The following is a 16,851-nucleotide window of genomic DNA, read 5'->3' as shown; positions in this document are numbered from 1 at the left end:
ATTGGTAAGGAGCAGTTCAAAGGTATTGTGAACAGGTGATCTTGAGGTAAAAGATGAAAGCATTTCATTGTGTGGGAAAACAGAATATTTTCCACCAAAAATCCAGCAGGCACAGCAAGAAGAAGAGTGAGTTTCTAAACTGTGTTGTTTTGGAAATGGTACTTAGATAAAGTGGGAGATTATTTTAGAGTAAGGTTGAAGTTGAAGAAACACAAGAAATAAGGAAATGTTTAGTACTGAGTTGGTTTATTGGTTGAAGTTTTAAAGAAAATTGATATTGCTAAATTAAGAGAGATTAGATGGAATTGTTAGCATTAAGTTAGCGACTTATGAATTGATATTGGTGATTAAGAGAAATATGAGGAAGTGTTAAGATTGAATCAGTTTAGTGTTTAAAGCTGCTGAGAGAGTTGAGACTGTTAACTGAGAGAAATTTTATGGAAATGATAGCATATATTAACAGATTAAATGAGAAAAATGAATAGATTAGATGTAAATGAACACCAGTTATGTATTGTAAGTAGATCTGTATGATAAATGACTTTTGTTTTATATTTGTGTCATTGCTCTTGAGAAACTGACAGCTCACATATAATATATATACTCAGGTGTAGGGGGAAATATCCCTCAGCTCCTGGAAATTCTAATTTTTTAATGCAGTCAGGTAGCTTGTGGGGGTTTGCACTTGTTATGTTGTTATTTGTTTTTTTAGGAGCATTAGCAACTAAGGCCATATTGCTCTGGGATATGCGGTGGTCATTCCCTGACCTTTCCGCATCCTCCATATTTGGTGGCTCACGGGCTCGAACTCCGGTCTAATCAAGAAGCGTGTGCTACACACTGCTGCTTCTGCCCACCTGGCTATGGAGGCGCCGGTTAGTGCTTGAGGGGAGCTGCTGTACGAAAATCATAACAATGGCCACTGATGGAGATACTAAGGTACAGGGAAATAAAAATAAATAAATACCCCCCCCCCCACCACACACACAACTTAGATTTGTTTCCTCACCAAGCTTAACCGTCAGATCATTTCTGTCATTAATACGGATATAGTGCGATTAAAAGTCAAAAAGGAAATTTTTTTTTGAAAAAAAGGAAATAAGATTTTTTGAAGATGAGGGAATACGGGGAGGGGGGAAGCAAAAGTGTGTAGAGTTCAAGGGAGAGTATTATGAGAAGGAGAAATCCACAGAAGATTCAGATAATGACAATTAAGATAAGATCTTGCACCAACCCGCAAATTAAATTATCACCCCTCATATATCAATAAGATAATAATAATAATAAAAAGAAATTACATGTAAATTTTACATACTGTCACATTTACATGGCCTTTTAATTTTTCCATTTCACCCAACAATGCAGAAAGTAGTGATGATTTCCCAGAACCAACTTGCCCAACCACTGCTATTAAGGAACCACTCTTGACTTTAAGATTTAAATCATGAAGAACTGGTGCACTTCCACTGGTCCATGAAAATGAAGAATCTTCTAATACTATAGGATGATCTGAAGCAAATAAAATTGACATCCTGTTATTAACTGTTTATTATATTATGTATAATATGGAACATTACATTTTCATATTTGTTCCTTTGTTTTATTCAAAAGAAATTTTAATGATTTTTAACCTCCATCTTTACTGATTTGATGTTCTATTTTTAAAATTTATTGAGGATCTGAGGCTATCTAACTAGGAGATGCCCCTACTCACATCTCCTAACCTAAACAAACCTAGGCTTGAGGATAACCAACTAGAGTTCCAATCCAATGTCCTCTCTACACCTTTAACATAACCTGTTAGTATGGATCCAGCTATATGACTACTGAATGGCCGAGAATGGACTATCAATCAGGAATTAACAAGGATTATGTATTGCTATATCACTAATTCGTTTTAAACTTTGTGAGGTTGGTTTAATGAGAGATTCTTGACACAAGAGCTACTGGGGCTAAAATGCAACTCGGAGGTTTTATGCGGCAGCATTAAACTAGAATATATTATATCATTTTTGGAGTATGACAGGTAGAACAATGTGGAGGATCCTTTCCTTGTACGCAGAGGATAAGCATAGCTGAAATGAGTGCATCCTATTCCTAACCTTTGCTAGTATCATCTCGTTGTATCTGTTTTGATGTATGCTAGTTTTCCATGGTTGGAGGATACTTTTAATTTTCTGAAATTCGTTGTTAGAAATTGGCAGTGTTGTTGCCAGTGATTTATCTCACCATTGTGAAAAACCAGTTTATAATCTGGGAAAGGTATGTAAGGTATGTTCGTGTCAGATGGCACCTGGGATTTCTCCCATCTCCACGGGAAAGGTATGTACTGAGATGTGGAAATGCTGGTTTCTTTTGCAGCTTGTTCATTTCCATATCACATTTTGCTGGATCCTAACTTGGCTTGGGATCCAGCAAAATCTATTGTTATGGCCTTGCTGGAGGAGTTTTGATGCCCTGTATCAAATTTGTTTTGTTGTATCAGATGATTTTTAGGACTAATATTTTGTATAGCCAACAAGAGAGTCAAGTAAAAATGACACTATTTTGGAAACTTGACTGCTCAATTTGGTCTAGCAGCAGCATAAATGCTACAAACTTTGGGAAGTTTTTTCGTGAAGGTAGTGTTAAAATTGTACACTACTCCTGTAATGTAAGGCTTACAAAATTTCCTTGAATGGAAAGCACCACATGTGCAAGAGCATTGTAACAATGTTAATTGTCAATTTACTAATGCTTATTTTAGCATTAGCATTAGCATTAGTAGAGGCATTTGATGCAAGAAAGCAAGCTTATGCAGCATCAGCCAAAAAAAAAACAAAAAAAAAAACCACTTCCACTTCACCCCTCTGTTCGTTCAAAATACCTGTCCAGCTGAGCCTTAAACTTATTTAGGCTATCAACCTCCACCACAAGGGATGGAAGTCTGTTCCACCAACCAACCACCCGCTGGCTAAAGGCAAATTTCCGCACGTCTATCCTACATCTGTCTTTCCTCAATTTGAATTTATGCCCTCTCAGGTGATTTTTCTGAGCTAGAGGAAGAATCCCATCAGCATTGAGCATGCTTAAACCATTCAAGGCTTTATACACCTCTATCAGATCACCTCGCTGGTGCCTAGTCTCCAGACACTGTAATTTGCAAAACTTAAGCCTTTGTTCACTAATCTTGTTGCCCTTCTCTGTACTCGTTCCAGCAGCTCTACATCCTTCTTGAAATGAGGCCTCCAGACCTGTATACAGTACTCTAGGTGTGGCCTGACCATTGCCTTATACAATGGAATAATCACCTCCTTATCCCTGCTGGAAAAATTCCTGTATATCATTGACAATACTCCATGAGCTACTCTTGCAGCCCATCTGCACTGCTCAGAGAACTTCATATCTGCCTGCACAACCACCCCCAAGTCCCTTTCATTCTCTACCACTGTCAGTGTTGTACCACAGAGTTGATACGTTGCTCTGGGGTTGCTGTTTCCCATGTGTAGTACTTTACATTTGTCAATGTTAAACTTCATTTGCCACCTCTCAGCCCATCTGCTCAACCTTTCCAGATCCTGTTACAGCAGCATAGTGTCAGTAGTGTCCTTGACAACCCTGCCAACCTTTGTATCGTCTGCAAACTTGGACATTAAGCCCGATATACCATCATCAATATCATTTATAAATACAGAAAACAATAATGGACCCAACACTGAGCCCTGAGGGACTCCACTAATAACATCAGTCCACGATGAGCAGTGTCCATTGATTACCACTCTCTGTCTTCTCCCCCTCAACCACCCCTTTATCCATAGCAGCAATTTGCCTCCAACGTCACACTGCTCCTGACAGTTTTCTCCAAACAGCATTGCACAATCATATTAAGAGTGTTTACAGTATTTCTGGTTCACTTTTATCATATATTTTGTCTAATGAGTCAAAATATATGATAAATATATAATATGTCAAAAAAAATTATAAATATATGATGAGTTAAATGAGTCAATACAATAAGCATGATATTCAAATTTGATTGCAATTGTCTTTTTTTGTTGGGTCTTGGAGAAGGCAGAATCTTCTATTGAGAAGGATGGGCCTTTGTTGCCATACACCCATAATTTGTATTCCATAATTCATAGTGATTGGTAGTGATGGAAGTCTGGTCACCCAGTTATTTTATTTATTTATTTATTTTATTTTATTTTTCTTTAAATAATTGTTGACTTCGACCCTGCTGAAGTCCTGGGCAGACACAAATCACAACTCTGACTGCAATTTTCAGCAACATCCAAATTCTTTCTTCATATATATATATATATATAAAATTTACATTGGTTAACACATCCCTTCCCTACTCCTTTTTTTTGGTCTTATTGGTAATATCTCACACTAATCAAGAATTTCCAAACATTACTTAGGAAGAGGTTCTTCTCTTCCTTTACAGATTTTCGCACATATCACCTTACATCAGTAGGCTTACTATTAATCACCTATCAATTCAATTTCTACTTATCACTTCACATCAGTAGTACTACAATCTCACCCACAAGCATTTTTGTTATTTCCCTATTCTGATACAGGTCAGGGTTCTCCCTTTTCTCTCCAGGTTTCTCAATAAAAAAATAATTTTTTTCCTTCACACATTAACCTAGAATTTTATCTGTTAACACATTATCTAGAAAATTATATATGTTATCCCCATCTCTTTCTACTATGCCTATGATTAATGTCACTATTAATTCCCTTATTTTTTTCTTTTCTTTTTGTAACTTTTTAAGTACCCCACATCATTTCATGGTCTTTATCTATATGCCAACTTAATAATGTAACATTACAGAAAAATTTTCCTTTGAAAGAAACTATCAACCAACATCTCACAGTGTTCAGCTTATCAATCTATAAGTTCGAAGTTTCAATTGTTGTTGTTTGGTTTTTAGGAGCATTAGCAACTAAGGCCATATTGCTCCAGAATATGCGGTGGTCATTCCTTGACCTTTCCGCATCCTCCATATTTGGTGGTGACGGGCTCGAACCCCGGTCTAATCAAGAAGCGTGTGGTACGCACTGCTGCTCCTTCCCACCTGGCTACGGAGACGCCGAAGTTTCAATAAAAACTGGAACACATGTTCCGAAATGGGCAACTACTTCCAGTTCTTTTTTCACTCATTCTGTTCAGCTCCTATATCAGTTCTGGCTTCCCACTTCCATTTCCAATCTATTCATGGTGGGCTATCTCTTCTTCTGGCCCTCTTGGACTGAACACTCTCTTTCCACAGTTTTCTTGATTCACACACACCTGCGTACCTGACTCATTCAAGGTGGGACTTGATCTAGACATGTGTAGCTTCCTACATGAATTAATCTTCAGAAATTCAGCATGCAATTACATTGCTAGACACGCTGATCATCCCATTGACAGCCAACTCCACTTTTACTTTAAACTTAAGAACACGTTTCTTCTTACTCGTCCACACTTTCAAAAAAAAAACCAAAAAAAAAAAAAAAAACCACCTTGAGTCTGCATGTCTGAATCCCTCACACTTCTCTTTATTTCCAAATTTCGACTCTAAAAACTCTCCATACCCTCACCTCCTCTCCACTCATTTTTTTTTCTTTTCTTTTTCATCTTACTTCTATGATTTCCGAACTCGAACTCTACCTGCACTTTTTTCTTAATCCTTTTTCCTCAGAAGTTTGGAATTCCTCCCACAGGACTTTCTCAACCAATCCCACTACTATACTCAATTTTTCGCTCCTTCCCATCTGATATAAACTTAGCGAAAATCATCTCCCTCTTGCAACAAACCAAACTCCTTTCTTGTAATTTTCTCGTTTACTTCGCCAAAAGTAACCATTTTCGAGTTTACACTTTTTGGTCACAAGTGTTGCCTTTTACCTAAAATCGTCGCACTGGCATGGTTTTTGGATGAGAACGCCAGACTGTTTACTCATTCATTTCCAGTTTCCGAGTTGCATGGCTTACATCAAAAGTTCTTAATACCTGTATCACATGGTCCCATTGTCTTCTTCTGTTAGTAAACTCCTTTCTCGGTTGTTTGTAAATAGCCACTCTTTCCCTAGTAGGGCCACTGTTTTTGTTTTCTCTCAGTACACTCTCTTTGTACTACTTGTTACTTCTTGTCTCCATTTAACTGCTATTTAATTCACACATTTATAACTTCCCTATTTCTAATCCTTAATATTCAAACCTTAATAATTCCCAATTTTTCTGTCCTTCATGAATTTATTTAAGATAAAAAAAAAAAAAAATCATTATATTTGTAAGATTGTACTCTTACAGAAGAAACAAAGTATGATTCAGCAGTCAGGTTGATGAAGATCCTAACATGAAGGAACTCGCTGCTCACTTTCTGTGATCTTCAAATGAGGATGCGAGACAAACTAGGCTGAAATGCTCTACATTCCCTTAAGAAGTACTAATACATTAGCAACTTTGCAGATAGTTAAATGTCATTCTGTCCTGGCAAGATCATGAACACAAGTGGTTGAATCAATCTATTTCTTTGATGTTGAAGGATGGCCAGGGCAAGGAACATCTTTGATGGATATATAGTCCGCTTTAAACTTCGCAAACCACTGAAATGCCTTCAAACAACACACAGCAACTTCTCCGAAAGTGGTTTTTAACATTTAGCATTAGTAAAGGCACATGATGCAAGAGAGCAAGCTTATATAGCATCAGCCAAAAAAAAAAAAAAAACTTCTAATTTCGCCCATCCACTCGCTCCAAATGTTAGTTGAGTTCTGCCTTGAATCTATTTAAGCTATCAACTTCTACAACGACAGATGGAAGTTTGTTCCAGCAATCAACCACACGTTGGCTAAAGGCAAACTTCTGCACATTTATCCTACAACTGTCTTTCTTCAATTTGAATTTATGCCCTATCAGGCAATTATTGAGCATGCTCAAACCATTTAAGGCTTTATACACATCTCAATTAGATCATCTCTCAGGTGCCTAGTCTCCAGACACTGTAATTTGCAAAACTTAAGCCTTTCTTTATAAGAGCAACCCTTTGTTCCATTCACTAATCTTGTTGCCCTTCTCTGTACTCGTTCCAACAGCTCTACATCCTTCTTAAAATGAGGCCTCCAGACCTGTGTACAGTACTCAAGGTGTGGCCTGACCATTGCCTTATACAAGGGGATAATCACCTTCTTATCCTTGCTAGAAAAATTCCTGTATATTATTGACAAGATGAGCTACTCTTGCAGACTGTCTGCACTGCTTAGGTTTCTACTGCACTTTTCCTAATACGAAACAAAACTGATATAGATGCACTGCTCAGTAAAAATTACACATTTTAAATGAAACAAAACACAAAGTACCTTTTATTCAATATTCATTATTCAGACTGACTGCAGACAAACAAGTAATTCACATGGCTATCAGGATGAGTCACCAAACATGTTGCAACAACTGCAACTCACTACGAAGCTGCAGTTTCAAGATAAAAAGTAAGTTACTGAATTTTTTGATCACAACATTGATGACAGATAAATGAGCAATTCACGTAGTACTGTCAGGATGATTCATCAAACATGTGATTGCAATTTCAAAACAGAAGTGTCTCTGAACATTACAACTCATACAATGGTGAGAATGTGAAATTAAAAGTAATCATCACCTTGTATTGAAAAAATTTAAAAAAAATGGCAATTAGTACCAATAATAACAGATATAAAAAATGTTAAAATGAAAACATGACTTTAGATGAAGAACAAAAGATGAAGATGAAGAACAAGATTTAAGTAAACTATAGCAGAAGCTGCAAAAGAAGTACAGTCAGTTCTGCTATAACATAGTACATGTGTTCCTAAAAATCTCCGTGTGATGGTATTTTGCACATTAAAAACAACAGAGCTTATGGCAAAAATAGGGATGGCAGCAGAGCACTCAAAAAAAAAATAATGTTCAGTCTGGTAAGTAAATCACTGAAAAAAGTTAGAAACCCAATAAAATTGGTAACACAGGTTTAAACATCTTAAATTTCTAATAAATAAATAAATATTACAGTAAATATAGCACTTTAAATTGACAAGATATGAAGTTTTATTGATATTTCTGTTCACTGACACTTTCTTTTTTTTTTTTATTGTAAAATTTAAAACGGTAAAAAAGATAAGCAATCAATAATGATGAATGCAGAATGCACAAATTTTTCAAAGCTTAAAAAATAAGATTGAAGAGAAGATAATGAAAATTGATTTATGTTTTTTATATGATTGAAGATTTCATAGAAGAGGAAACACATTTCACCATAATAATGTAAAAACCCACAGAATTCCAACTATCCATATTATTGCAAATGCAGTAAGATTGAGTTTACTACCCATTTTTAATTAGATTGCACTAACTGAAAAGCCCAATAAACAGGGAACTGCAAATTATTTTTATCGTTTTATGATAGTGACCTCCAGAAATGTGCTCCTCTGCTCATGCTATCATGCCTCACAAAATTTCTGTTCGAACAGAAAAATATGAGCTCATGAAAACATCAGTCAGCCTACAATATCACCTGTTATCTTGTGAATACAGCGAATGACAACAGTGTGTCTCCGACTAATACAACTACAGCAAATGGGAAATATAGCTCTCACACATTTGACATTTTTTAAGCTTTGTAAACTTGTATGTATTGCTGTGCAGGTCTCCATGTTCAGCTTGGTGATGAGTTTTGTGTTCACCTAGCATTATTCATAGATGAAATCACACATGAGCCAATGTGAAAAATCGCCTTATACTCACATTGTTTTCTAATATATCAGTTGCATTGGAGCAAATTTGCATTGCAAAAATGCGCATTATAGCAAAATTGACTGTATGTGAAAAGAAGATATGCAAAGATATGAAATTCAGAATATCATGATGATCTAAGCAGTTAAAGAAGCAATTAGAAGAAAGAAAATAAAATATAGGAAATTTCTGAAAAATAGCATTAGCATTAGTAGAGGCATGTGATGCAAGAAAGCAAGCTTATTCAGCATCAGCCAAAAAAAAAAAAAAAAAAAAAAAGCACAACCACTACTCCCATTTCACCCCTCCATTCGTTCGAAATACCTGTCCAGCTGAGCCTTAAATTTGTTTAGGCTATCAACTTCAACAACAAGTGATGGAAGTCTATTCCACAAACCAACTGCCCGCTGGCTAAAGGCAAATTTCCACACATCTATCCGACATCCATCCTTCCTCAATTTGAATTTATGCCCTCTCAGGTGATTATTCTGAGCAAGAGGAAGAATCCTATCGGCATTGAGCATGCTCAAGCCATTCAAAGCCTTATACACCTCTATCAGATCACCTCGCCGATGCCTAGTCTCCAGACTCTGTAATTTGCAAAACTTAAGCCTTTCTTCGTAAGAGCAACCCTTTGTTCCAATCACTAATCTTGTTGCCCTTCTCTGTACTCGTTCCAGCAGCTCTACATCCTTCTTGAAATGAGGCCTCCAGACCTGTATACAGCTCAAGGTGTGGCCTGACCAATGCCTTATACAAGGGAATAATCACATCCCTATCCCTGCTAGAAAAATTCCTGTATATCATTGACAAGACACCATGAGCTACTCTTGCAGCTCATCTGCACTGCTCAGAGAACTTCATATCTGCCTGCACAATTACCCCCAGGTCCTTTTCATTCTCTACCACTGTCAGTGTAGTACCACAGAGTTGATACGTTGATCTGGGGTTACTGTTTCCCATATGTAGTACTTTACATTTGTCAATGTTAAACTTCATTTGCCACCTCTCAGCCCATCTGCTCAACCTTTCCAGATCCTGTTGCAGCAGCATAGCATCAGTAGTGTCCTTAAAAACCCTGCCAACCTTTGTATCGTCTGCAAACTTGGACATTAAGCTTGATATACCATCATCTATATCATTTATAAATACAAAAAACAACAATGGACCCAACACTGAACCCTGAGGAACTCCACTAATAACATTAGTCCACGTTGAGCAGTGTCCATTGATTACCACTCTCTGTCTTCTGCCACTCAACCATCCCTTTATCCATAGCAGCAATTTGCCTCCAATGCCACACTGCTCCAATTTGTGCAGCAGTCTTCTATGCGCAACAGTATCAAAAGCCTTTCTAAGATCCAAATATATAATATCAAAGTTATTCCCTGCATCCAGTTCTTTTCAGACTACATCATAGTATCCAATCAAATTGGTCAGACAAGACCTGCCCTTAACAAAACCATGCTGTGTCTGAGCTATAACTGAATTCTTGTCCAGATGATTCTGCAGTGCTTCTTTAACCAGTGCCTCCATTAATTTTCCTGGAACCGAAGTTAAACTAACAGGTCTATAATTACTTGTGTCAGCCTTTGATCCTCCGTTGTGAATTGGGGTTACATTTGCACATCTCCAGTGCAAATGCAAATGGGTACCTCCCCTGAGTCCAAAGAAGCTCTCATAATTATGGCCAGGGGTTTGCTTACTTCCTTTGCTGCCTCCTTTAATATAACTGGATAGATCCCATCCACCCCGGGTGCCTTTTTTATGTTTATCCTCAACAATTTCTCCTCCACTTTCCTCTCAGTTATTAGAAAATCATCTAGCTCACTGCCAACGTTTACTTCACCTACGACATTCCCCTTCCTGAATAACTCGTCATGTGTGAATGTAGATGCAAAATACTTGTTTAGATTGTTAGCCACCTGAGCAGGATCCTCAACTGTTGAACCATCAACATCCAGTGGACCAATCTGATTCATCCCTTTCCTTCTTGAGTTTAAATAGGTAAAGAACTCTTTTCTGTTTTTCTTTGTATCCTTTGCCAAGGATTTCTCATAATCTGCCTTTGCCTGCCTAATCTCCTTTGTGACTTGGTTACAGACCAACTTATATCTATCATAGGCTTCCATGTCACCCATTAATTTGTATGTATCCCATGCATTTTTCTTCTCTGCCATATGTCTCATTAGCTCATCTGACAACCATTTAGGCCTGAACCTTGAACAATATTTCTTGGTTGGTACGTAAAGCCCGGTAGCTTCCAAGATTAGTTCCTTGAATGCTTCCCATTTTGAATTTGCTGTTGGTAACATCATCAGTTGGTCCCACTGTATAGAATTTAAATACTGTCTCAGTCCATCGTAGTCACCTTTACGGAAGCAATAACCCTTCCCTTTACCTCTGATGGTAGTTACCTCCTTGAGTAAATCCCACTTCAGCACACTGTGATCACTGCCACCTAGTGGTTCCTTTATCTGCAGATTCTTAATGCATGAAGAATCACTACTGATAATCAGATCAAGAGTATTACTCCCTCTAGTTGCCTCCCGAACATGCTGGTGTAGAAAACAATCATCTAATAAATCCACAAAAGCCTTGCTAGTGTGTGAGTGACCAACCCACAAATTCCAGTCAATATCTGGGAAATTAAAATCTCCCATTATAAGACTCTCTGATTTACTGGCCCATTCTATTTCCCTGTACAGTATCTTATTACACTCATCAGAGTCATCAGGCCTATAGCACACTCCTACTCTCAATTTTGATTTACCCATGCTTATGTCACACCAAACTGACTTGACACTGCCCTGTCCCGGGATGTCCACTGGCTTCACTTCCTTGGATTTTATGTGTTTTTTAACTAATAGCATAACCCCTCCTCCCTTCCTATCCTGTCTATCCTTTCTGTAGACATTGTACTCCCCAAATTCCAGTTCTGCATCCCTTATATCTGTGTGACACCACGTCTCTGATATCCCAACAATATCTGCCTTTGATGTTTTGAGCAATACCTCAAATTCATCAAATTTATTTACTAAACTCCTAGCATTGGTGTACATGCAAGTATACATGCACCTGTTTCTATTCTTAGCTACCCTAACACAACCCATGTGTTTACTTGTACCACAATGACTTCCAGCAGTCTCTGAAATATCCTGCATATTGTTTTTCAGGCTTCTGCTCATTCCATTAGAAGCAGTGCAAGAATCTCTTTCACCTCTGCCAGTGGCTACTGTTAATCTATTTGTCTTTGTCTCCCCCCAAGCTAGCAGTTTTCCGACACACCTAACACTGCCTCGATAGCATCAGCAAATATTCTTGCCCCCTTTCTATTTAAGTGTATCCCATCCCTGTAGAAGCAATCTCTCCTGTTAACAAGTACAGTCCAGGCTGAAAAAAATTCTACCCCTTGATCTTTGCACAATCTTTCCAGGGCCGAATTGATCGACAAGGCTCTCATCATATACTCCCTCCTATCGTGTCTGGGCAGAATTGCAGACACTTTCAAATTCAACCCTAATTCATGGCTTTTTTTCAACAGTGACCTGTACTTGTTAAGTAATTCTGCCGGTCTCCTACTCTTAATATCATTAGTGCCAACGTGTACAACTATATCACCTTTTGTGCCCTTAAAAGATGATATCCGCTCTGCAACGTCATCAACCTTTGCCCCTGGCAGACATACCCTGGTCCTGTTCCACCTATCCTTTTTACAAAGCATGTTCTCCGTTTCCCTGACAATAGAGTCACCAACAACTACTAGTTCCTGTGGGACCAGCGCATTCTGCCTTGGGGGCTGCCTCTGTGTTGCAAGATGACCAAGTGCAAGCTCTGGTGTTGATGTGGGCAGCTGAGAGCTTGATGGGCCCCTCAATTTATTTCCTTCGAGGGCATCCACCCTGTCCTTCAAGGTCTCATATAGGCCCATAACAACGCTGAGTTGTCGCCTAATTTCCTTGCGCTCCTTGCATCGTGCACACACAAAGACATCCCCCATGGCAGTATCATGTCCCGTACCCGATTGCTCCGCAAACATCAAGCAAACAGTGCATCTTAAAAGGCTGTGATTCAGAGGGCAACTGCCCCCCTCTATATAGAACATATAGAACTAATGGAACTCCCCTAATAGAACTAATGAATCCTTACTTGGATATAAAAAAAGTGCATGAGAGCTAAGACATGTCTGAAAGAGACTAAAGAAAATCTTGATGATTTTAGAAAAATATGGAAAAAAATGTATCAGAGGTGTGATAGAAAATAATTTGGTATTGAGTTGAAAATTTCAGAAAGGAGGGGAAAATTTTTATTAATGCAATCAAAAAGGATAAGGGCAATGTTAAAAGAAAAGAAGGATATTTTAGAATCATAGAGTAAATACTTGTATTCCAACTATGAATAAAGATACAAATCTAATGGAGGGAGATGGAAAAAAAAAACCAGTCAACTTTCAAAAAAAATAAATAAATAAATAAAAATATATATAAAATAAGAAGAGCATGTATTAGTGGAAGTGTGCCATAATTAATTACAAAGACAAAAAAAACAACATGAGTCAAGAGAATGTGCAATTTATATATATTTTTTTTCTGTTCAGATATATTATTTGAGGTTGAGTTTTTTGAAATTAAGACAAATAAAAGGAGAGAAAGAAAATGATTTCTTAATAAGTGAAGTTAAGGAAAAAAAAGGGAAATTAAGATCTCACATTTTGTCTTATTAGAAACAAATCATGAAATTAGTGATGACAAGAATCTACAAATTCTAGATTAATTTCAGCTGGTTATTATATTAATTAAAAAAAATAACAAGCTACAAAAATTAGATATATATTTAAATTATATCGTACTATTCCAATATCATATATAAATAACATCAGAAGGAGAAGAACAATATTTTATAATGTATAGCTTATCAACTTGACACTAATTGCACAAGAAGGAAATAATTACTCACCTTTATTTTTATCATGGCCAATCATCTCCAGATTTATTTCATCACCCTGTAGATACTTATTGATACGTCTTACAGACACTAAAAACTAAACAAGGGTATCATATGCATTATTTATTTTAAAATTTGTCATCTTAAAAATGTTTATTGATAAAGGAGTTTTTTTTTTCTTGTTTACTATCACTTAAAATATTACTATAAGGGAATTTTGTAATGCAAAATAGAAATAATATTCATAATTTGTTAAGAGTAACAGTGTGGATTAGCTAATAAAGATTATCAAATGTGCACCCTATCTTTATCATCATCCTGTAAATAAAACTGTCTCAGAACTTACCATTGCAGAAAATGTAATCAACACTGGCAAGAAACCCATTGGAACTCTGAGAATGTTGAAAAGTGACAGAGAGACAAAAGCACGATTAGCATCCAGAATGTTATTGGGATCTAAGAGTATAAACATGCCAAAACTTGCAAGGGCTACCTAAAAATGAAACCAATAAAAATAAACACATAATATTCACTGTAATACACACACTGTGACATTGAAATTGCATAATGATTAGAAGCACATGCAAATCAGCAGGCAGATGAGTTGTGTTGAGATATACAGCTGAGAATAAGTAACAGTAGTCTTCTCCATTGGTGAAGAGTTACTTATTCGAGGTAGTGCAATATCATGGTAAGTCATTGTGAGGATGATATTTTAAGGAGTCCTCATGTGTTGTGATGTAATGACTAGATCGTAGATATAGCTTAGCTTAATTTTCAGCACTCACCTCTGGTGAGTGCTGAAAATTAAGCTAAGCTATATCTACGATCTAGTCATTGTGAGGGTATTCACAATATGAGATATACTTAAATGATGCCAATTCCTAGTTACTTAGTAGTTGGCTATGTGCAGAAATGATGCATTTGCACTAACTTGCACGTTTCAAAAAATTTAAATATTTTACAGTTCAAATATCTTCTCATCACAGCCAAGTGGACCTTTTCTAATACTAAACACAGATTAGTATATTTTGATCCAATATTTTATTAAAAGATATGTTAAAAATAAATAAGCAGTAATTTGCCCTATATTAATTTTCAATTTGTCAATATAAGGAAAAAAAAAAAACTAATTTAACATGGAATAATAAATAATGTTTAAAATCAAATTAGAGGATCACCTAATTATGACCAGCAAAACTGAAGAAGCACTATTTCTTGTAAATATTGAAATGGTTAATTTTGAGCTTCAACTACCTTCAAGATTTTAAGATAAGCTCTAGGTACTCATTTTCAATACTGCACTAGTAAATACAGTCCAAGTACCACAATCAAACCTATGACTGTTGACTATCAACTCAAGTTTTTCAATTATAATACTCATTTGCTACAATAATAATTTTCCTGCTTTACAGAACAAATATGTCGAAACATTTTTGGTCAAGATAGCATAAATAATTTCTAAATAACTACATTAAAAAATAAAATAAAATTACTATTCAGTGATCAGACAACTTTTTCCCAGGTATGCACAAATACTTACCAATGCTGGAGCAGCTGTAAAAGCAAAGGTAATTGCTGAGGAAAGATATGCTTGCTTGATTAAATTGTTAACTTCTTTCTTTCGAATATTAAATATAACATTCTGAAATGACTCCTCCCATGCATACAGTTTCAATACCTTTATTCCATTGAGAATTTCATTCATCATTTTTGTTCGTTTATCCTTATCTTTCATCAGTACAAACTGCAAGTTAAATAGTAGTTAAATAAACATTACCTTTCACAATAATAAGCTAAAATTGTATGTTAACTGCTCTGCACATTAATAAAAAATCAAGCAAGAATAACATTTACTGAAATTAGAAATGAAGAATCTGCAACTCTGTATGTAAATAAACGCTATATAAAAGAAAAAGCATCTGTCCTTTGCTGAATAAAAACAAATTATTAGATACACTGGAATTGAAAAAATATGAATAACAAAAATTAATAAAACTAATGAAAGAATAAATTACTAGAAAAAAATTACCAACAATAAATTACCATATTTCTGAGGCAAGATCTGCTACCCAAGAGAGAGCAGATAAAACTCTTAGTATGTTCAACTTTTTGAGACAGGTAGTACATACAGATTTAAAGTACTCAAATAAGTTTAACTTACTGTCAAGGATTAAACCCAAAATTCTAATCCTGTTGGTGATCGGAAATGGTAAGGTTTGACATCTGAAGTTCAGGATCTGTATGCAATTTATATTGTCTGAAAAATGGATTGCAACTGGATTGCACTGAGCAATGGATTTCTGCAGGGATTCAGGGATATCTGCAGTTTCTGTTCAATAGATCTCATATTCTGAGAATGGCAAGAAAGAGAGAGAGAGAGATCATTGGCATAAAGGTAAGCTTCAACAGTATTTGGGAGTTCTTTTGTAATGGAATCAATTTTAAGGACAAAAAAGGGTAGCACTCAGTACAGACCCTTGTGTACTCCTTCCTGCAAGAATGTCGTAGAAAGCAAGTTTTGATAATGAATTTAAAAAGAACAACTCTGGAGGTTCATAATGGATATTGGAACATAATATAAGCAATTATTCATTATGACATAATGAATAATTATCTCATACACCAAGAGCGTGAAGGTCACTAAGAATGCCGTGACACCAGGTAGTATCAAATGCCTTCTCCATATTGACGGAAACCATAGTAAGGTGTTCATTTTTCACAAAGGCATTGCTAATTGCACTCAACTCTAATCATGATATCTAAGAAGGATTGTTTTGGAGAAAGCCATGCTGACTATTACTCATTAGGTGTTGTGTTTTTCAATGATACAAACGGGTCAACTGTGGATCATTTTTTCAAGGATTTTACAGAGGCAACTGGAAAGGAAGATTGGTCTGTAACTATAAGAACTGGTGGGATCTTTTACAGGCTTAAGAAAGGCCAGAACAGTGGCATGGAGCCAAGAAGTGGGCTAAATGTTTCCCAGAAAAATCTGATCGTAAAAGACCAGCAAAAATTGTAAATTTTTGTCATAAAAGTGCTGTAACATGATATAATATATTCCATCAGGACCAGTGGCATTGTTGTATGCTGTTCTAATAGCTTGTAGAAATTTAGAATATTCAAGAGGCTGGTATTATGGAAGGAATAGAGAAGTTCAAAAT

General features: G+C 36.3%; 1 protein-coding gene across 1 annotated transcript in view; it reads right to left on the bottom strand.

The window, feature by feature from the left end:
• The window catches only part of LOC150082363 (multidrug resistance-associated protein 1-like), a 266,340-nt gene that overhangs the window by 155,659 nt on the left and 93,830 nt on the right, over positions 1-16,851 (bottom strand). Inside the window, exons 11-14 of the mRNA XM_090379234.1 lie at positions 15,228-15,431; positions 14,031-14,177; positions 13,697-13,781; positions 1,316-1,509 (exon numbers count right to left, since the gene is read on the bottom strand). Coding sequence (XP_090235360.1) covers positions 1,316-1,509; positions 13,697-13,781; positions 14,031-14,177; positions 15,228-15,431 — 630 coding nt within the window. The remainder of the gene's footprint in view (positions 1-1,315; positions 1,510-13,696; positions 13,782-14,030; positions 14,178-15,227; positions 15,432-16,851) is intronic.

Source organism: Mastigoproctus giganteus, chromosome 8 (assembly GCF_048544385.1).
Source record: "Mastigoproctus giganteus isolate SK-2022 chromosome 8, ASM4854438v1, whole genome shotgun sequence".
Classification (NCBI taxonomy): Eukaryota; Metazoa; Arthropoda; class Arachnida; order Uropygi; family Thelyphonidae; genus Mastigoproctus; species Mastigoproctus giganteus.
Note: the sequence above shows the minus strand (reverse complement) of the source record. Positions and strands in the feature narration are given on the sequence as shown.